Consider the following 22,279-nt stretch of genomic DNA (forward strand, 5'->3'; position numbering starts at 1 on the left):
TGAACATGGATAGAGAGTGCTATTTCTAATATGTTTTTTTTTCTTTTAAATATTTAATAATGATCTGTCTGTGTTCAAAATAACTTCAAATGTAATGGGCAGATTTAGGTTGAATTGTATTCAGTTTTTATTCAATTGTTCTATCTGACTGGATTCAGTTTTTTTTTTAAAGGATTTTTTTACTAAGAATATCTAAGGTGGGAAATACAGAAATAAGGAAGGAAGGAATATCCCATATTGCTCATTACAAATACAATACACGTTCATTAAGTGTGGTAACGTGCCAGATTAGCATTTGGATCCAGGATTTTTTTTTCTGAAGGAGACAGTGACAGGGTGGACTGAAGCCGCTTGGCGGAGGTTTGCACTCTCTGAGTGCCTTTCTTGTTAAATTAATGCAATTCTTGTTCCGCTTTAGATTCAGGATCATATACTGTCAGCTTATCCATATGTGTACCAGCAGCATATTAACCTGTTATTGGTCATTATAAAGTACCGCCATAGTTACTGATATATAATGGTAAAAAAGCTAGTATTAAGCTTGTTAATAGTTATGTGTTCCCCTCTCTTAAGTGTCACCATTTTTGTTTCACAGTTCATATGTTTGGTACGGAGCCCTGGAAGTAACATGCATGTTTGTTTTGTTTTGGATGTGACATACATGACCTTTTTTACCCTGAGATAACAGTTATCTCGAGATTATTTTTATTTCCAGAATCTCGTGATAATTTGTATCTCAACATAATTTTTATCTCGTGATAAATTTTATCTTGTGATCATTTGTATCGCGGGATAAAAAAAAAAAAAAAAAAGTCATGCATGTCGCTTCCTGGGACGCGAAATACGCATAGCTTCGCCACATTGAGTAGAAGGCACTTGATCACAGGGTTAAAAGCGCATAGACTTGCAGACAGTGACTGACAACGTTGACAAACAGTTACGACGCTATGGGACGTATTACAGGAGGACGTGTACAAAATGCTTTGCCAGAGAGGCAGTTACACATTCTCTGACATTTACGATAAAAATGATCTCGAGACAAAATAAAAAATAAAGTCATGCATGTCACATCCAGAAAATAAACACGTCACTCCCAGGGCTCCGTAGTTAGGTGCCATTTCTATGTGGGACTTTCCTGATACTATTGTCATGAAAAACAATTCAACTGACAATCCACAACACTTCATTGAGCAGTTTTTATCCTGTTAAACACATTTTGACCCGGAGGCTTAGCCCACCTGCCCTGGACAAGTCGGCCCCCCATCACCTGACCCATGCAAACTATAACTATGTAAGAGAGAATGCATATCAGTAGTAGTGTTTTGGTGTCAAGTAGTACATGTTTTGGATGGCTATGCAAATGTAATCTGAGGAAGTATATAACAGTTGGCATATTCTTCAAAAGTATGAGTCGTCCCCCCGCACACTTCATTCTGCAGTTTCCTTTTTAATTACGTTTAGTTCTCATTATCACTGGTGACAGTGCAACATTAGTTCCGGGAGTTTGCATGTGGAAATCCGTCCAAAAGCGCCGTGGCATGTTGACGCAGACAAGCTTGTTATATATAGTCCGACAGCGAGTCTGCTGCTAATGAAGGCTGCTGGCAGGGTGTCTGTGCAGCCCAGAGGAGATTATAGTGAACACTGGTAATATGTGTCCTCTGTGAGCAGCGACACACACTCGCGCGGACGCGACAACAGAAGAAGGGCCGGCTTGAGATTTCGGCTCCCGCCGCCAATTCACCGTTGATGTCCCCGAAGCGTCGGGTCGAACGCGTCATTTAAACAATATTCCGATGAGAACTGAACCGATCCGTGTGATGGAGTGTATAAGCCGGTGCAGAATGGAGCTATTGTTTACGTTCCGCTGAGTTTTATTGGTGGGCAGTTGCGCCCTCAGGCACTGATAGCTTTTACTCACACAGCAATGAGCAGTTGAGATTGTGGTATTCTGGGATGAAGATAAGTTTAGATTAGCGTCGCTTTTCTGCTCTGCTGCCTCACATGATGCTCACTTGCACTGATCATTCCTACGAGCTCATTCTAACCTTCTAACTCGGGCCCAATTTGTCCTCTGTGTCAATGTTTTGCCTCGTGCTAGCTGGCCTGTGTCACACACCTTCTACCTCTGCTGGAGCTCCTGTATATCGTTATTATAAAAAACACTGACATAAACTTTGTTGAACCCGCAGGGCTTTTTTTTTTTCTCCCACTATTTTCCCTGTCATGCAAGCGCTGACCTTTAAATCGGATCAACTTCTCCGTTTTCCCATCATCCGTGTGTAACCAGTGGGAGGCGTTGGTGAATGCCATAATGGTTTCATTAAGTTGTGTGTAAGAGCTGTGAAATTACAGGTTAAACTGCTCAAATGTCAAAAACCAACCTAAAATAATTCCCCTTAATGATGTCGCAGACTCCGCTCTCTAACACGCAGATCTTGTTTCCTCTTCAGGGTCGGACTTCCAGTGCAGCATTCACATAATCCCAGTCAAGAATGAAGAGGGCGTCGTGATGATGTTCATCCTAAATTTTGACTGTGTTCAGGATGAAGGAAGTGACAGCTCCACGGAGAAGCTAAGCCCCACGTCGCCGACTAAGTCAGATCAAAGTGAGTGCTCAATTTCTGATCATGGAAAAACATGCTGGAACATCTGACAGAGGTTTTCATGTATTCCAGTTGTAATAGACTCATCACGGATGTTCTGCCGCACACATCGCTCTCCTTTAGATGCCTTTTTTTTGTTCAGTGAAATTCGACTTCAATGGTTCTAGGTTCGCAGCAAACTTGTATTTAGATGGACCAACTTTCAACTTTCACTTTCACCACTGAGACTAAAGTTCTTTCTGATATGCATGAATGATTCAAGCTTTAATGGATACTAACCTGGAACACTCAACTACACTGGACACCTTCCAACATTGTCCACGGCATTCCTGAGGCTATAGGCCAGACCTGCTCAAACTGTGGCCCGGGGGCTATATGCGGCCCGATGCATGTATTTTCATGGCCCTTTTGACATTAGACTAAAACTATAACTGATATGTTCATGATATTGCTCCTCAAAATACATAAAAGGAATACTGAAAATATATTGTGAAATAAATAGCCTTTTTATCTTGAATATCTTCTTTATAGTTGTGTTATATTCAAATTAAGTGAAGATGAATGGAAATATTTCAACAGGTTTCATGGCATATTTACACTTAATATCCTTACTTACATTTAATCTTTTAAGGTTCATTTTTTCCTTGTTACTTCTGTACATATTTTGAATATTTTTCCATAATGTTTTGTAGTCATCGCTGTCTTTCTTTTGATGATGCCCTTTGGAGTAGCTCCTCAGTAGGCCTCTTTCTGAGGGCAAGGATCACCTGCTTTTTTGGGGGGGTCAGTTATTTGTTAGCCTCAAGGTAGATTCATACCAAACGTGTTTTTGTGACACTTGTTGGGAGTACTTGCACTTCAGTGGTCGTGTGTTTCAAGTGAGTCTCGTGAACAAAAGCAGGCCAGTCTGCTGCGGTCTAAAGTCAGTATGGCTGACCAGAGAGGCAGGATTGTAGCACTTCATTTACTGTATTGTGAGTAAATGAAAGTAAAAAAGACTTGGACACCGCTGACTCTGGGTCCATCAGATCCTTCAAAGGCGCCATCAGCTCGGTGACTCATGTATGCCAGCAACATGACTGTTAGCTTCCCTTCCAAAATCCCTTCTTTGTCCTGACTCTGATTTATTTTCCCTCTCTGCATACAATTCTGGACTCTGATTCAGTATCAGTGACTTGTTGTTGGAGCTCAGATTTTTCAAAATGCTCTTGTCGCATGTACTCTAACGCACTGAAGCTGCCACCCTGTTGCCCCAAACTTGACGCTCCCATGTTGAGCATAGGGAGTTTGTTGCATGCAACCCTTGACTTGTGTACCTTTTATGATACACCTGTGCAGTAGACTGGTTAATTTTCGCCTAAACAACATTTGAAACATACATGGTGGGAAAGTGTCGGTTCAGTTTCTATCTTGGTTCCATCTGTTAAAGTCGCCAGTGGTTGCCGACACTGAGCTGAAGAGGTTCAGGGGGTGTTGGCGATTAAATTAAAATATGTGTATTTATTAAGGATGTAAAATGTAAAATGTTCATTTGGGAGGGGTCATTGTTTATGAATAAGTCTTGATTTAGTGCTTATTACTAGCGTAGAGATGTAGCGCCTTTATGGATTCAAGGTCAAAGTTCACCTCTGTGGTAATGCTACTATTGCAAGGCACAGTGGCACCAGCATTAAAGAAAACAAAATATTCTCCTGGATGACATCAGATTTGAGCTCTCAGTTTACCAGAAAATACTCAGAACATTAGCACACATTTTGGCTGAAGACGAGAGCATGTGGTTAGCCAGCTCTCGGAGCCCAGCATGGAGTCAGCCGTCGTGTGGAAATCCATTCCCTCACCAGCAGGGTTTTAATGTCCTTCATGGTCAGATTAATGCTTCCTCGAGAACCATCTATTTAAACGTACAAACACATCAACCTGTACACCGATAGCGTGATATGGTATTGAAATTTTAAAATTAATTCACTATAGTTAACAGAAGATGAAAATACCTTTTGAATAAATGACTGTTTTGCCTGGTGCTCTCAAACCCTAGGTCCATAGTGGCATCAATAATTGTTGATAAATAGTCACCTCATGACTTAATCTGAGGAGTTTCTTGGTTCACCAGTGTTTTTTTTATTGTACTTAATCATGTTAAGAAATAAATAAGTATTTATATTTTATATTCATGCATCACTAAGTTATGTCCTTGCACTTAATTCTTTGTTGTGGTGCGAGATTAAGAGGTGAGGAGAGAATACGCAGCAGTTTGGTGTGGACCATTTGACAGTTTGTTTTTCCACCAGTGAAACACATTTGCATCAGACGCAGACACCATGAAGGTTTGACTGCTGCGCTGCTTGCTGTCAAGCTTATTCTTCATGCTGTTGTTGAGGGCTTTTTTTCTTAGCAGATTGTTAGGGAAGGAAATGGCAAAACTATTTCCTCACATCGCCGTAAAAGTGCAAAATTCATAGTGCAGTAACGGAATAAAAAAAAACTCCTCTTCTCTGATCTGCTCCTCAAAGGTCAGCGGTGACATAAATTGACTCGGTTGCAAATGTAATGATCTGCTGGGGCTATTGCAGATGGCCATCTGTAAGTCTGAAAAGAGTTTCATGGAGGAGGTTACTGCTTTAGCTTTAGGACATTTACAAGCATCACTGATGTCTGTTGGAGGGGAAAAGGTGATTTGAAGAGCAGATGTTCCACTATTTATTGATTATTTATTCTTATTTATCTGCGCCACTACTGCTATCATTGACCTGTGATTTGTCTGTAATGCCACAGGTTTTGTTCTGTCGGTGTGTGACTTGGTGAGTAGAAACAAGAGAGTCTTGCTGGTGAATCTGATATGTTTGTATGTTTGTTACAATCCACAACAGAAGGGAAGGAATATATTCATGGTGGCGATTGATTTTCCTCAAGGCCAACCTCACTGAATAAAATATAAATATAAATATAAAAGATATTCCCTGTGTTTGGAGAATCTTGCTCTACTGTACATAATGGAACTAGGTTTTTCAATAGTTAATATGCAATCCACGTATTGTCCAATCTTGAATATTATTGATGTAACAGGGCCAGCCAGGCCTTCTCTGCTGGCCTAACATAAGCAGAAATCATGAGCATATTTATGACAAAAGTCAATTTCATTTTTAATGTATTTTCCCAAAATATACTGTATATAGTACATATAATAATCATACTTCCACGCCTCTTTCAATCAGGTGGCCACCACAGGCTTATTGCTTGGTGTGTCCAAATGTTTGAGATATTTATTTTGTTCACATTTAGCATGTTAATAACGGGACGCAGTGGCGCAGTAGTGTGATTCTACTCTGACATGTTTCTTGTGCCGTTGTCGGCTTGGAACGCATTATTTCTTTTTGCATTCATTGTAAAATATATATATATATATATATATATATATATATATATATATATATATATATATATATAAATATATATATATATATATATATATATATATATATATATATATATATATATATATATATTATTATTATTTTTTTTTTCACTCCTACAAAAGCCTTAAAATAGGCTGAGTGAGTGTCTGCTGCAGGTGCGCTGTTCCTCTATGTGTGTGGCCGCTGCATGTGGGAGGGGTTGCCGAGTGAGTGACGTCTCTCCAGAAGTGAAGAGGTGCCCGGTGCGTGTCCAGCTCTGAATGTGCGCTTCTGTGCAGTTTGGCTGTGACAAAGTCATAAACCAAGTAACTCTCTGTCCCAGACTCGCCTCATCCCTGTCCCAGCTCCAGCCCACAACAGGACATCAAACCCCGGAGTGAGCGCTCCAGCCTCGGAGGTGTGGAGACCGAGCACCTCCCCTGTGACACTCTACCACGGTCCAGTGTGGAGACAGGAAAGGTTTTACACCTCAATATGAAGGAAAAACAGTCAGTAAATGTAGCTAACGGGACACGTCTGCATACAGAGGCTGCGTTATACACAATAACACAGCGCGTCGTGGGTCAGCTGATCGGTCCGCGCACGTTATGTTTTTCCGGCTTTTTTTCCGGGGAGTTCTGGATTTTCGTTTGAAATCAGAAGCAAAAAAAATTTTCGAACAAAAATTTGTCCGGGACATTCGAAAACCGAGGTATATTATATATATATATATATATATATAAAATGCTTGACTGAAGGCCTAGGTGTAAAATGCACAGCCCGCCACTGTGTAACAGTAAGTACCACATTTGTGTATTTTCAGTTTCATCAGGTAAGTAGATTTAAGTTCAGAGACAACTTCCATATATTCAGTGAGTTGAGCTGTAAAAGTCCAAGTGTGTTTTCCCACCAGAGAACCCTCTTCAGTCAGTTAATGAAGTACGACTTCCTCTAATGAAACACTTCATTCATGTGGTGCAATGTGACAGAAGCGTGAGCTCGCACACAGACTGTTTTGGCGTGTTCCCGCGCTCGCATGAGCGCCTCGCTGCCTGTCTGCCGCTAACGTGGCTAATCGCAGCTGATTGCTTGTGACCTCACTTCAGTGACGGGGAGACGCGCGGGGTCGACGTACGATGAGACTCGAGATTAGGCCGAGTCCTGACCGCATTCTCACGGCAGGCTTGAAACATGACCTTGTCACTGTGATTGTCTCCAAGCTGCAGATGACCCGGGAGTAAAACGGCTTCAAATTCACACTTGGTTTACTTCAGCCGGGCAGGGTGAGCTCTGGACAGCACATGTCAATAATGCATCTCACCCTGGAAGAATTACTCCAGCACCAAGAAGTCCCTGGCCTCCAAGATGCTTTCGCTGTAAGCGCTGAAAGTTTGTTGAGCGTGTCTAATGCCTCAGTTTTATCACCAAGATGGGTTCAATCCAGTTTGAGCTAAACTGGGATCGGAAAGGAATCTGGCTCCTTCATTTGTGCTTATTCGTAACGGTAATAATGTTAGATTTACGTGTGAAATTGCTATCAAGGATTGAATATCTTAAATATTGTTATTGGGTTTTCTACTGAAACATGGAAATTGAGGCAGATGGTGTGGACCTCCAGACAGTGGGGGAGTTGTTTTCACTATTATCATTAACTCCGAATTGACAAAAACAACCTGAGTTTTAACCGGCGCAGGGTCTTGTTGAAGTCACCGCATAGGGCCCCCTATGCTCAACTGCGCTAGCCAGAACCCTGTGTTGCAACAAACTATGATCATGTCCGTCATTCGCAACCATGACTTACCGTCAGCACTTTCTCTGTTTTCCTCCCCTGGAGCCCCACGTCTGAACAGAAGGCCACACACTTGCTTACCTTGGCCTGACCGGGCTCCGGCATCTCTCTGTACCCTCATGGGACCACTGCACTCTCACTCTGACAGGAGCAGTTTTAAGGCTCTTTATATTTGTCAACACAGCAGATCAAGAAAGTCTTACAGGCTGACACGACAAGTGCCACCCTGTCCGGAAGATTTAGTTCTTATTGTGAGCTGATCGATCGTCCTCAACCGCTGATACTGTGACTGTCAGAAAGATAGATTTTTAATCATCTCTTCCTGACACTGCGACCACGTGGCAGCTTGCCCCCTCTTGTTGTGCTCAGCCCGTTGCTTGGCAACCACACACAACCCCGCAGTACCCCATTCTGTTTGGCTACTTGCTGCAGGTAACCACTGACCCTTTGTTGTCCTCCCCATCTGCTGCAAGGCCCCACGCGGGGCGAACCGTCGCACTGCTGCAGACACCTGTCATCTAACTCTCTGCCACATTCTCCTTTTTGTCGTTGGTGTTGGTCTGTTCGCAATGTGTCATGTCCACCGTCACCACAATGGCACCTGCTACCTGAACCTCCATTTTCTGGTGGAAATGGTCTAATACAGACCCTGGGCAAAGTGTGGCGTGGGGGCCATATGCGGCCCGTTGCCTGTATTTTTGTGGCCCTTTTTACGTCAGACTAAAACTTTAACTGTTGTAATTTCACCACTTCAGCAGTAAAAGACAGTTTTATTGACAGATGTTGAGGAAAAAGTGTGCAACCTGCTTTCGGGTCCCGATCAGGATCATAGGTTGCTAGGCATCTTGGAAGTTTGTGTCCGGAACATTAGCTGCCCTACGTTTGGGCAGAATGAGATCAAGCTTTGCAGAGTCACCCCTGATTTCCACTGAAAGCAGCCATGTAAAAGAGTTCCCAATTTCACCACTTCAGCAGTAAATATAGCATTTTCTTGTGTGAAGACTATAATTTTCTTCTTTTGATTGGCTATTTTTGTGTGTTTTTCTTGTTCCTCAAAATACATTGAGGGAATATTGAAAATAAATTGCCTTTGTATCTTGTCCATAGTTGTGTTGATTTCAAGTTAAGTTCAAATGAAATGAAATATATCAGTTGGTTTCAAGGCATATTTACACATCTTAATATCCTTTCTCACATTTAATCTTTGTTGCTTCATTTTGTCCTTGTTCCTTAAGTAGATATTTTTCCCTCATGTTTTGTTGTCATCGCTGTCTTTCTTTTGATGATGGGCCCTGACAACAGTTACAGTTTTAAATGTGGCCCTTTAGGAAATTTTATTTCCCACCTGTGGTCTAATAGAGAGCGAGCAGTCACATTGTTCCTTTGCACTTGAATTGTGTTCAATATTATAGACTTTCCGGGATCAGTAGCATTCTGCTTTGTCCTTAAAGGAGACCAGTATGTGGAAGTGAAACTTGTTCAGTTATTCATACTCAGGTTGTGAGTCTCCAGCTGAGGTTTTGTGGTGTTTTGTCACCATGTGAGGACCATCTTTTGATTGGGTGGTGTGGCTTTGGACATGAGAGCTGATGTTTGGATGTCATTCTCACACACATGCACACGCACATGGTGGTTCTTAGGAACATGTTCACCTTTGTTGTTTTCTCCCTGAACGACAGTAACACCCCTCCTTTTCCTCCATCTTAGGAAGGAGTAGATTCTTCCGCTTCCGACAGGCAGCTTTAAGTTTAATGAATACCAACAAGCAATCTCTACCACAAGAGGATCCAGATGCAGTCATGGTGGACTCGCCCAAAGACAACGAGGACTCGCTGGCGCTGCAGAGCTTTCCCTCGCCCACCAAGAGCATCTGCAGTCCCATCGAGGCCAACGACAGGCACGCACTCATCGGCTCCAGCCGCCACTCGTCCCAGGCCAGCATCGGTCCCGAGCCCGTGGACCACTCTTCCCCGAAACTGCCATGGGAGAAGTTGTATGAGACGGATCTCCATCAGTCTTCCACATCTCTGTCCAACACCTTCCCCAGAGGAAGCGTCAGTAGCATGAGGCGAGCGTCTTCGGCCCACGAGATCGAAGGCTACAGCGCCAATTCCAAAGGTGGCTATCGAGATCGACAGGCAAATGAAGGTTGGTACATCACATATGATTTTAACTTTTAATTTACTAGCAATGCTAACATTTACTCACATACACTTGCTTTAAAGACGACTTGATGCTTTAGCTGTTATAGTAGTGTTGATGAAATGATGCAGATGTATGGGAAGTTGATGAAAACAAAACAGTAGTTTGTAGCTCTGCGAGAAAAACCTGGTCATCAATTTTGATGCTAAACACCCAGCTAAAATTAGCCTTGCTAAAGTTAGCCTCCAGGACATGAATAGATCGTGTTAAACTAACTATTCATGTGCTGAATAATGATCAGTTCATGACGTATATATAGGTTAGGATGGCACATTTCATCGGCGCACCATTGTTTTGTTCTTTACTTCAGTGAAATTGGCGACGACAGATGTGACCAGCCCTTTCTAAGTCTCCATTCATCTCCCACCTTGATTCATTCTTTCCCTCCTGACTGCATCCCCAGGTCCTCTAAATCATGTGAAGTCGAGCCTGCTGGGCTCCACCTCTGACTCCAACATCAACAAGTACAGCACCATCCACAAGATCCCCCTCATTGCACTCAACTTTGCTGAAGGCGGCGACAAGAAGACGCACTCTCCGCCCACGTCGGAGAAAACCATCATTGCACCAAAGGTCAAGGACAGGACGCACAACGTCACAGAGAAAGTGACACAGGTGAGGCGTCGCCGCTCCATTCTGGCTTCACCCGTGAAGGCAGCGTGTCTAATTTGCAAAATGTGGGAGGCGTTCGCCATCATCACAGTTCTTTTTCTGGGTAGTATTTTTAACTCACCTCAGTTTTGTGATGTTCAGACAATTGGTTCTCTGTTTGTCGTCGCTTCTATATGACAAGCAGAGACCCATAGGGCAGAATGAGATCAAGATTTGCAGAGTCACCCCTGGTTTCCACTGAAAGTGGCCATGTAGAATTCAAAACAATAAGTGGGGACACCCACTGAAAAAGTTCCCAGTTGAGAGTCTCTGCATGATGCTCTCCACCAGCTGCCCAGTCACTGCTCAGGTCACCTCCCGGTCATCACCACTGCAGCGTGTTGGTCACTCTCCATTCTCTAACCAGTGTGACTCTCTTATCACTTCCTCACCTCCCCCCTCTTTAATCCTGGTGCTGCTGCGTACATGCCGGTGTTTGCCTTGCACTTCTCCACCTCTTGCACCCCCTCAAAAATAGGTCTCTTTATATTTCAGTTTTGTAGCATGAGCCATGTTATAAACGGAGGTCAGGTATGCATTTGTTTTTACAGTACCTGGACCTGATTCACTTATTTATTTTGGTAAAAGATGTTGTATTAGGATTTTTGGCTACAAGTTCGGAACAACTTTTTTGAATACAATGGAAAAAAGGAATAATAAAATAAATGTAAAAAAATAAAAAGGATAAATTAGGACAAATGGATGCAGTGAAACGGAACGGCTTCAATGCAACTCTCAATATTTTCTATAGTCATACACGGAGTTAATGTTTAAACAGCTGGGGCCCCTGCAAACATCAAAAGTCAGTTTCAGTGTCTTGAGGCTGAGAAAGGAATGATGGCGGGTACTCTGCTATAAATGTGGTGCATTCAAGGGTAGCTCTTAAGTATATGGTGGTACTTCCTCGCGCGTCTAGATGCGTTAAATCATCGTTTCCGGACAGGAATTGTGTTCTGAGCAAAATGACTGTTTGTTGTAGCCGCTAATGGACTTGGGTCCCGCTACCGTGTGTCTCTCTTTAGAGCAACACCGAGCATGAGAAGCGTTTTAGGGGACGCTCCCAAAGCCTCCGAGGCAACATGCCGCTGAGAGTGGGCATCAAAGTGAAGTGCAGCTGGATGTCAGGAGACAACGGCACCACCAGAAAACTAAAATATTTGAACAAGAGTGGGGTGATGACGGGAATGATAGGAAGACTCAAGCGCCCCACGGGAGATTAACCTTCCGACTAATCATCTCATGATTTTTTCTTTTTTTTTTTTGACTCTGAGCTGTTATGCATGCAAGACTGCGACAAAACTGCACATCGGTTTGGAGGAGCGTGAGTCTGAGAAGCTGAGCATGTGAGAGTTTATGATAAAATACTGCAGTGCGCAGTTTGAGCAAGTACACGTGGGCCATTTATTGTCACCTTCACCTCACCTTCTACTGCCGCTTATCCGGGGTCGAGTTGCGGAGGCAGCATTCGGAGCAAGGAAGCCCAAACTTCCCGGTCCACACAAACCTCCTCCAGCTCTCCCCAGGGGATCCCGATCCCGTTCCCAAGCCAGACCGGAGACATAATCTCTCCAGCGAGTCCTGGGTCTTCCCCGGGGTCTCCTCCCCTCCCCCTACCCGGACAACCTCCCCAGAGGAGAGGCGTCCAGGGGGCATCCGGATCAGACGCCCGATGTGGAGGAGCAGCGGCTCCACCCCGAGCTCCTCCCGGATGACCGAACACCTCACCCTATCTCTAAGGGTGCGCCCAGCCACCCTGCGGAGGAAACTCATCTCAGCCGCTTGCATCCGCGATCTCATCCTTCCGGTCACTACCCAAAGCTCGTGACCATAGGTGAGGGTGGGAACGTAGACTGGTAAATCGAGAGCTTCGTCTTGTGACTCAGCTCTCTCTTCACCACGACGGTCCGATACAGCGACCACATCACTGCTGCCGCTGCACCAACCCGTCTATCGATCTCACGCTTCCCTTTTCCCTCACTCGAGAACAAGACCCCGAGATACTTAAACTCCACCACTTGGGGCAAGAACTCTCCACCGACCCAGAGAGAACCATGGCCTCAGTGTTCTTTGCCATTTATTGTGACGTGTTTAATTCAAACACTTCACTTGACTTGTCATTTTACGCTATGATTCATATCAGTGTCGCAAGATTGGGGATTGCGCATAATTTATTTAAAATGAGAGCGTGCGGCCGCCAGCTGAGACGGCTAATATAAGCAGAGGGTAAAGCACACCGGGGAATCTTGCTCATTTAATTGCTCGTGATTGGGGGCGATGAATGAACGACTGCAGTGAAAGACTTCTGCTTTAAACAAACCAGTGTGCACTGGCAGGCCCAGTAGCTGTTGCAAGGCAAGGTCAAGCGCCTTTTTTAAACACATCATGTCACATCGCTGACAACTCATATCCACTTTCCAAGGGCAGTCCATCATGCTGCCATTCATCCAAATATGCCCCCTCCACTTATTTTGGATCCAAGAAAAGCAGCTGTGTGTGAAGTCATCGTCTTTTGCGTGTTCAATAATTGGCCCCCTTTCACCAGATCCCTTCACACGTTACGCACAACAAAGCTGGGGTGTCATGGAACGTCTCTAGAGCCTCAGTTTCCTCTGTTTTGTGGCTACCAAAAGATATTTTTGGTGGCATATTCTTTAAAAGATAAACTCTCTGTCAAGTGTGTCCATTTCCAGTAACTGCTACAAGTCTGTTTTTAGTCAGTCTTATGCAGCGGAATGCACAGCATTCTGTTTTCACAGTTTGACTTAAGATGGGCTGTTCTGTGGTTATACTGCAGACATTCGTACTTAAAATGTTCAAAACCGGATTTGTAAAAATAATATTTGATACTTGTCAGAATAACTTCAACTCATTAAAGTGATGCAACAATGCAAAAATAATAATTAATGAACATTTATTATGGGAGCTCATTGCATTCACTTGAGAACTCCTGTTTTCCTGAGTCAGGGTTTCTGTTATACATGAGAGTTGCCATGGCTTCAAAAAAAGACCTCTTTTTAAAGATGAATCTGATGGGATCAAACGTATTGACCTGAAGTGGCGACATCGAAACAAGCAGCATGTAACGCATCATCGTGGCTTTTAATGGAAATATCCCAAAAGAAATCTCACAATGACTGAAGTTTGTCGCTTGTGGTACTCGCGTCACGCATTCTGTCCGGGCATATGAAGAGAGGGATTTACTTCTCATGATTAAAAATGAGCATTTTTATTGTCACCAATTCAATAAAAGTCCAGACGTTCCCATCTGCTTCAAAGAATCTTGGCGGAAACCCTGTGAGTAATGTTATTATTGGTTTGTTTTGGGGTTATTTCTTTCATTTTCATACTTCAAAATCCTGCAAGAATGTATTTTAAGTGCAACATCTTAGCCATAGATCTTACAACGTTGAGAGCATCTGAGTGGGCTTCACTTCTAAAGTCCTCAGGCGCCTGCATAAAGTTGACATACTAACATAATAACAGGTACTAAGAGATTCCCAGTGGCTTAACCTTACAGCAACAAAATAGCTTTTTATGCTTACTGCTCAAGCTCTGTTGTTAATGGACAAAGTATCTCAATAATTCAGGAAAAATATTAATTTGAATAACAGGTGGACAAAATGAATACCCTATAAAACAAATAAAAAAACAAACGTTTTTCTTCAAGCAAATGCAACGCACTTCCATTATATCCGTTAATATATTAAAACAAAAACATCAAAAACAAAATCATTACAACAGGAACTAGAAATACAGCTAAACAACTACCAGTCAGAACTTCTGTAACAAGTAGGAAAAGATGCAAAATATCCACAGCTGTTATGACTGTCATTGCTATTGTAGCTACTACTACAACTATACAAAAGCCTCCACAACAACTTGATGGTAGCATCTGCTGCTACTGGTCCATCTCTGACTTCAACCCATGAGTGAGTTAAGTGAAATCCTAACCGATAGCTGCACCACAGCAGCAGTTAAGATCATGTCAGCCACCTCTGAAGTTGTGCGGTCATGTGAAAGAACTGAAACTAGTCAACTATAACTATAGTTGCACCCTCTCAAAGAGAATCAAGCAAACTTGCCTATGAGTCGCTGCTTCAGAAAATGAAAACTGTAGCTATCACACAGTATTTCGGCATTTCTGAATGTTGATGTCAGACTCCACAATGAAATAAATGATATCAGTCAGCCATCAGTGTCCTTTTGCTGACAAGCTCAACGGAGCGGACCTCTGATCTGGACACAGGAGTGGGTCAGGAAACGCTATATTTCCATGTCTCTCAACACAGCGCTCTCATTTATAAGTAAGGACAAACCATCATGATGATTAAACAGTCGTCCTCCCCGCTGACTGCAGTCTGGAGACCCCACTGAGAAGTGAATGGGGCATCGACTTCCTGACTGTTAGCGCTGGGAAATCTATAATTCATGTGCTGAACATGAGGGAATATATAACCAACAGCAAGGCCCTCCATCCTCATCCGCACCGTCTTCTGCCAACGAAAAACTCTTCTCTTTGTCAAGTGTGTCTTGGAAAACCAAAACAGAGAACTTGCTGGCATCTCTGCGCACACGCTGAATAATTCAAAACCTCTTTCATCAAGAAATTTCCACAATTCTTCACAAGTGGAAATGCCATTAAAATAGTTTTAAAGAACTGGTTTTGGAGAAACTGCTGCTACACTGATGCTTGTTTTTTTTTTTTTTTTTTTCATCCAACGCACTGCATGCAAATATGGAGCAAGTCAGCGTTGGACACATTTGAGTTTCAAGCCGTCTCCTGTCACACTGGAGTGGCTGTGCTTGACTAACAAGACAGCCAGCGAAGAGATTCCATACACGCGGAAAACACTCTGGCACATTCTCCTAAAAGTTTTATTAAGAAAAAAATGTTCAAAGTAGGCATTCCTACTAAAAAAAAAAAAAAAAGACATTTTTGTGATGAAATTTGTTTGAGGTTTCTTCTGTGAGAGCGACCAGTTGAAGTCTCAGGAGGTCTCGAGTCTCAAGCCCACGATCTCTGAACTGCTTTGGTCAAAGGCGTTTTAATCCACGGCTCACAAGCTAATGAGAGCTGATTTATATACCGTGCATCCAGCAGCTATTCACAGCTCTTCTCTCTTTCCACATTCAGTTGTGTGACGGCTTCACTCCAGTTATTTTGTTTGTGTTGTCACTCGAACCCCCATCACTTTAAAAAAGTTCGAACCAACTAGGAAATCTCACTGCCTCGAAACTGAACTCTGGTGCATCTGCAAGTGCAAGAAAGTTGGAACCACCAAAGTCTGGGAGATGATCGAGAACGGTGGAGAACAGTTCTCACCATACTAAAATTTAAAACTCGATACTGAGAAAAATACACAAATTTTTGATAGCACAGGGATAAGGGAAGGACTTTCTTAAAAAGGCGTAGAAAAAAATGACTTACGACTGGGATTGGTTCCGATCAACCGGTCGTAAGTCAGATTGGACGTAAGTGGAATGCCATTCACAATAGTCGAGGCGAGGGTTATAGGTGCTACTGTAGTGGTAGATGGCTGTGTGAGAGTGAGATGCTGGGATACTGTGCTGCTGTAACTGTTGTACGCGATGCTGGGCTGCTACGTGCTGCGGTGCCAGACATTGAATTAAAAAAAATAAGGGTCTGCCGGCCGTGGTCATAAGTACAGGTGGACGTAAATCAAGCATGTCGTAACTCGGATGTTACTTGCATATGGATAAAAACAGAACCTCAGATCGATCAATAAATACACTGAATAAAATGATCTGAAAATGTGGAAAAATAGTACAATCAAGTTTACTTATGGGTTACTTTGCATATAAATGCAAAATAAATAACCTAGCTATAAGTTAGGGATTAGATCCTCACAGATAACTGTGTTGTTTTTACAAAGAACACTGGTCAAGTTGGCTGCAACCTCTTGCTGAATGTTTAGCAACAATTTGACATCTCTCTGCTTCAGTTTCAATACAAGAAAACATGTTGAGTGGCACCAGGGAGGTGAAGGCAGCTGTGGCTAATAACAGACAGGACCGAGTAGCATCATCAGTTTAAAACAGTACTGAATAAAAGAACAGGAGCTTGTCAGACAGAATTGGATGTTTATAATGTGCCCCTGGCTGTATCATGATCTCTGACCTTGGGCTCACCTTAATCGAGGAAGACTTGGCATTGTCTTGGTCCCCTATAAATGGCCCTGACAACATCACCGTGGGGAGCTATCACTGCACGACAATTAATTTAGCAGACCCTTATCCAAAGTGACTCACGCTAAGTTCATTAAACCACAGGGATCCCAAAACTGAGCAACATGAACCCAAATAGTTCTCAAACTGAACAATAGCGTTCAATGGATTTTTTTTTTTATTTTGTTTTTGCACACTCTGGTCAGCGTGAAGCCAAAAGAGATGTGAAGATGCTTGTTTGTCCGGATACTTGCTGACTAGGAGCCTCCTCTCTGCGAGGACTTGGTTGCTGTGAAGCGGCCGGCGCCTGATATTGGACTGTAACTGACTTACATAAAGCGCTCTCTGTGGCCTCGGATATCCTCCATGACAGTTTTATGAGCAGAAGATATCCCGACCTGTTCACTGGAGCAAGAGAGGATTGCTGCAACAACCCCCAATTATTAAAACCGCAATTGGATTAAAATTGGATGCACTGCACAGATCATTTGGGATAAAAACAACTTTTTTAATCCTCCGATAATTAAAAAGCCTGGGCCGTAGCCGAGTCGGCGATTATTCTGGAAGTCAAGACGGTTTTACCTGCTGGACTGAGTTGTGGTGCTCAGCATGTGACCACCGTGCTTTGTTCAATTGCCAGATAAGGATTCTGTTTTTAGTCTTTTTTTGTAGTTGTTGTAGTTAAATCATAGACTTTGCCAGGATTTATTTTGTGACGATACAAAACGGATGAGAAAAAACGCCCATTTTTTCTTCTAAATTTCCCCAAAATTCCAGATAAGGCTTGGATGACATTACTGTGCTTATACCTGAACATGTTACTACATTCAAGGCAGATTCCACTGAAACAGATGTCTTATCATGTAAGGCAGTGGTCCCCAATCGTTTTATCTCCGAGGACCGAATTCTAAGTTGCGTAACGGATCAATAGCACAAATCACTGCCACACCGACTAGTTTATTGTAAATATGAAATTACATGTGTGTAGAGGAATTTTCACATAGCCGTGCCACGATTCTGTGCTTTTATACAACATACACAGCCACCTAACCAGAGTGAACCAATCCCATCCGCACAACTCTGTGCAGGTTCCAGTTGCTGCCCTCAATTTTGAACTAGCCGACGTGTTCAGACAGGAACTGAACTGGTTCAGAACCCGAAAAGTTGGTCCGAGGCAGAAACCAACAAGCTCGCGAACCGTGACATTGGAACAGAGGTTGATCACCTCTGAGCTGCTCAGCCGACAGGCAATGGTGTCGCAAAGCATCATGGGAATTGTTAGTTAGAATCATGATGCTGTAACCTGGTCGAAGTCATCTGAGTCGCTGAGTTGGAGTGTGAAATGCAATGTGTTAAGTGTGGTACCTGGCCCGGTTCCTCATGACCCAGTGGTTGGGGACCTCTGCTCTAAGGCTCAATCGTGTTTTCAGCCGGGGGATGAACCTTTTTCTTTCTCCCCCACTTTATTTTATGTATTTATTTTGGGGTAAAAATATATATATTTGGCGCTTGAACCCTCCCGACTTCTTGTGGTAGTGTGGTCGGTAACATGAGGTCAGCCATTGTGGTTGGATTTCCACCAGCCTTTCTGCTTAGCTTGATCAAAGGCTAACCTTACATAACTGAATCACCAGGGCAGAGAGTGAAGTTTCCAACTATGATGGAATGTCGAACATGCTAAGATGCTGGCACCACCTCTGTGAACTCGATGTTATATTGCGCGTTTAAACAGAACTCAAGGAGATGACATGAAACATGCAAGAAACCTGACTCAAATTCATTTTAATTCCAACCTTAAATCTGACCTCTGCTAGTGACCATGTCTTCAGCATGGCAGACAATATATTCTCACTCATAAAGTGGCATATCGACGACCGTCGTTGCTTCCAATGTTGACACCGAAGTCAGACTTACATTGACCACACAGTTGAAAGCGTGTGCTTGAATCCAGAAGTCAATATTAATCTGATATTTCTGAATCAGATATGTGAGTAATGCTGATCCTTCTGTATTTAACTAGTTGGAGGTTTGCCCTTCGGTCATGTGGTCTCCGTCGTCAAAAATCCGCCATCCACTGTTTGATCGTGTTGCCTGGAAAACTTCTCAAGGATGCGCTGGTGCTCTGAGAGTACCGCTTTTTGTTTTTGGTTTGTCGGAATGAGAAAGTCTCGGAGCAAAGAGAGTTTTCAACCAGCGAAATTGACTTGTGGAGGTCCAAGGACGTGTTCACTGAGCAAACACAAGTCGCTGTCGAATAAGAGCTTTTGCTTCTGGCTAGACATTGAAATTAGATCTTAATAATGTGTTTCAATGTCAAACGCGCAACTGTGCACATTGTTAAACAGAACACACTCACTTTCCAACAATGTATTGTGAGAGAAAGGACTTCCGTAGCTTTCTAAGCAGCTGGTTTGAGTCCACAATAGTGAGTTGGATAGGAGTGATGCCACTCGCTGAAATAGATATCAGTAGACGCTTTAAAGGACTATTGTTCCTTCCGCCGTCATAGCTGATGCCTTCTCTGCTGGGATGAGCAGATGTTGTTAAACACCTGAGAAATCACTACCTCCAGGCTGCTCCAGCTGCAAGTACTGCATCATCCGCCGTCACCAACCCTGATCTGGTGCAGGGGATTCATGCTGGCTCAGCAAGCTTGGGTGGAAAGAATCAGGTCTGTGCTACTGTGCCGTGGAGGGTGTGGACGCCAGCCCTGTGTTTATCGTAAATGTCAGCCGTACACACTTTGGAAATGTCAAGTGCGTAATGATTTTCATGTTACACTGACCTGGTCAAAGTGCTTGTTGGAGGCCACTTTCATTCCTCTGACAGGAAATAACCAGCTTCCATTGGTCCCTCGTGGGACCACAGGCCACGAGAGATGTGACTTTTTCACACATTCATTTCGATTAATAACTTAGAAAAATAAAGACAAATAGCACAGATCAGTCACATGTAGTCACAGGGAAGATCTTTCAGTGTGCCACAATATAAGATGTGATCACCACCAGAACATCCATGATGAAAAGGATTGAATAACGGATGCAAAGTTTTTTTTTTATTTATAAGTGTAAAACATCTAATTATTTATTTTACATTTCTTTAACACAGTCCCACATTTTATTTCATTCCTAATTTTGTTCAGTCTTATTTAAATCCTCAGTTATTGATGTCATATTAAATATAATGATCACATTTTTCTTTTTTATTTTGCCCTGTTGATTCATATTTCCACATTTTGTGAACAACTTTTGTGGTAATGTTGATAATATGTTAAGGACCAGATATATGATTTTTTTATGGTGTTGAAGATTCAGCACGCCTCATGGTGCAGAAGGTGCAGCAGTACTTGACTGTAGAGCAATGTCATGTAACAAAAAACTAAAATAAAGGGTGTAAATGAGGAGCTTGACAGAGGCCAGTTTACAACGTCATAAATACAGTTTTACATTCAAGTCATATGTCCATCTTCTACATTTGGTCATATGTACAGTATGTAGGTTAGATTGCCTTTATTCTTCCCACAATTGTGATATTGCTGGTTTATTCATTGAGAAAGTCACGTTTTTTTGTTTCATATTTAGATATTTCCTCATGCCTTTTTTTAATTAAATATTTATGTCTTATTATTATTGTTATTTTCCTCACGCACAACATTTGTTTATTTTAATGACCCAACATACGTAACGTTCTTTAGAAAAACCCGAAGCACTGAATGCTCAACATGGTTACAGCATAACGTAGACACATGCACATGCACAGTGAAAAACCTCCATGGGATTCCTCCATGTTTGTTGTTGTTATCATCATCCTAGCTGCCACGTGTCTTGTGCGTCAGTGTGATCAGTGGACCAGGAACTCCTGCACTGACAAAGGTTCCCTGTTGTCTGGAGAGCAAACTGTTCAACTAAATTAAGTTTGTTGTTGTTGTTGTTGTTGTAGTTCATTAATCATAATAATGTTGTAATTATAATTAACTTGTTGAATTCCCTCTAGTTTGTTTTTTTTTAAGGTAGTCTATGTTCCCCGATCTAAAAGGTGACCAGCATCATTGCTGTAATCCGTCATCAGAGTCTAAATCCCTCTCTCCCAAACAGGTTCTGTCGCTCGGAGCAGACGTGCTCCCGGAGTATAAACTCCAGACCACCCGCATCGACAAGTTCACCATCCTGCACTACAGCCCCTTCAAGGCTGTGTGGGACTGGCTGATCCTGCTGCTGGTCATCTACACAGCCATCCTCACCCCCTACTCGGCCGCCTTCCTCCTCAACGACCAGGAGGAGCAGAAGAGGCGCGAGTGCGGCTACTCCTGCAGCCCTCTCAACGTGGTGGACTTGATGGTGGACATCATGTTCATCATCGACATCCTCATCAACTTCAGGACCACCTACGTGAACCACAACGAGGAGGTGGTCAGTCACCCGGCTAAGATCGCCATCCATTATTTCAAAGGCTGGTTCCTTATAGACATGGTGGCCGCGATCCCCTTTGACCTGCTCATCTTTGGCTCCGGATCCGATGAGGTACGTCTTTTTATTCGGGTCTGTCCGGCGGACCTTTAATACGTAGTCATTCCTGCACTGTTATCTGTTTACTAAGACTGCAGGCCGCTGCTTAAAGCCTGAATCTTTCTGTCTCGGCTCTGAAAGGATTACTTTAAATTGCATGATTTTTTTTTTTTTTTTTGAATGGTCCTCATTCTAGATTCCATTTAGATGGATTAATGGCTTACCAAATGGCAATCAATGATGCATTTATGTGAGGAGCCGGCCAACAGCGCTGTGTGTGTGCAGCTTACATGCAGATGTGAGATGTCCATTGGTGGGCTGGCTGCCAGGCCGGCTGGCTTGTTTGTTAGGAGGATATGCCCCCTCGCGCTCGGGATCCACTTCAGCGCTTTATCGTGCTTTGTAGCCACTCCATTACACTCGCAAAGCTCCCGATTATAAATCATAATCATCTTTTCAACTGCCGCAGCCACTGCTGAGTCATTTCAGTCAATGACAACAAATCAAAATGAAAAGATGGACGTTTTGTTTCCGTCGGGATTACGTGGTGTTTGACCGGCAGGTTGTTTTCAAATGTGGCTTTATTTGTTTTTGCTTTGATGTCTTGTTTTAAAGTGGTGTCATTCTTTTTTTTTTTTTTTTTTTTAATCACAACCTCATTCAGCTGCAGACTCATTCAGATAAAGCAACAGCGATAGACAGATGGTTTTCACAAGGTTCATTTAATTCAGCAGCTTAACAAGACGGTTTTAACACACAAGCACTAAAGCCATTGATGCTATGAGAAGAAATGATCCAATGTCATCTTGCCCTCAGACACTTGTCTTTCATTTTTTTTGACAACAGACTTTCCTGTTGACTTTGTGATCTTTTTTAACTTGGTCAGATAAAGCAGCCGGGGAAGGCATTATAGCAACTTTTTGCCTTCTTTTGCTCTTTCATACTGAT

The 22,279-nt window shown here is 42.9% G+C and overlaps 1 protein-coding gene across 5 annotated transcripts in view; it reads left to right on the plus strand.

Moving 5' to 3' along the window:
• The window catches only part of LOC128765920 (potassium voltage-gated channel subfamily H member 7-like), a 57,089-nt gene that overhangs the window by 17,484 nt on the left and 17,326 nt on the right, over window positions 1-22,279 (plus strand). For 4 of the 5 annotated variants that reach the window (XM_053877167.1, XM_053877170.1, XM_053877171.1 and 1 more), the window contains 4 exons: window positions 2,454-2,609; window positions 9,495-9,935; window positions 10,393-10,604; window positions 20,921-21,346. In XM_053877167.1, coding sequence (XP_053733142.1) covers window positions 2,454-2,609; window positions 9,495-9,935; window positions 10,393-10,604; window positions 20,921-21,346 — 1,235 coding nt within the window. Of the gene's footprint in view, window positions 1-51; window positions 198-2,453; window positions 2,610-9,494; window positions 9,936-10,392; window positions 10,605-20,920; window positions 21,347-22,279 lie in introns of those variants that run through there. The other variant, XM_053877168.1, reaches the window with a different exon arrangement.

The sequence above is a fragment of the Synchiropus splendidus genome, chromosome 10 (assembly GCF_027744825.2).
Source record: "Synchiropus splendidus isolate RoL2022-P1 chromosome 10, RoL_Sspl_1.0, whole genome shotgun sequence".
In the NCBI taxonomy this organism is placed as follows: domain Eukaryota; kingdom Metazoa; phylum Chordata; class Actinopteri; order Syngnathiformes; family Callionymidae; genus Synchiropus; species Synchiropus splendidus.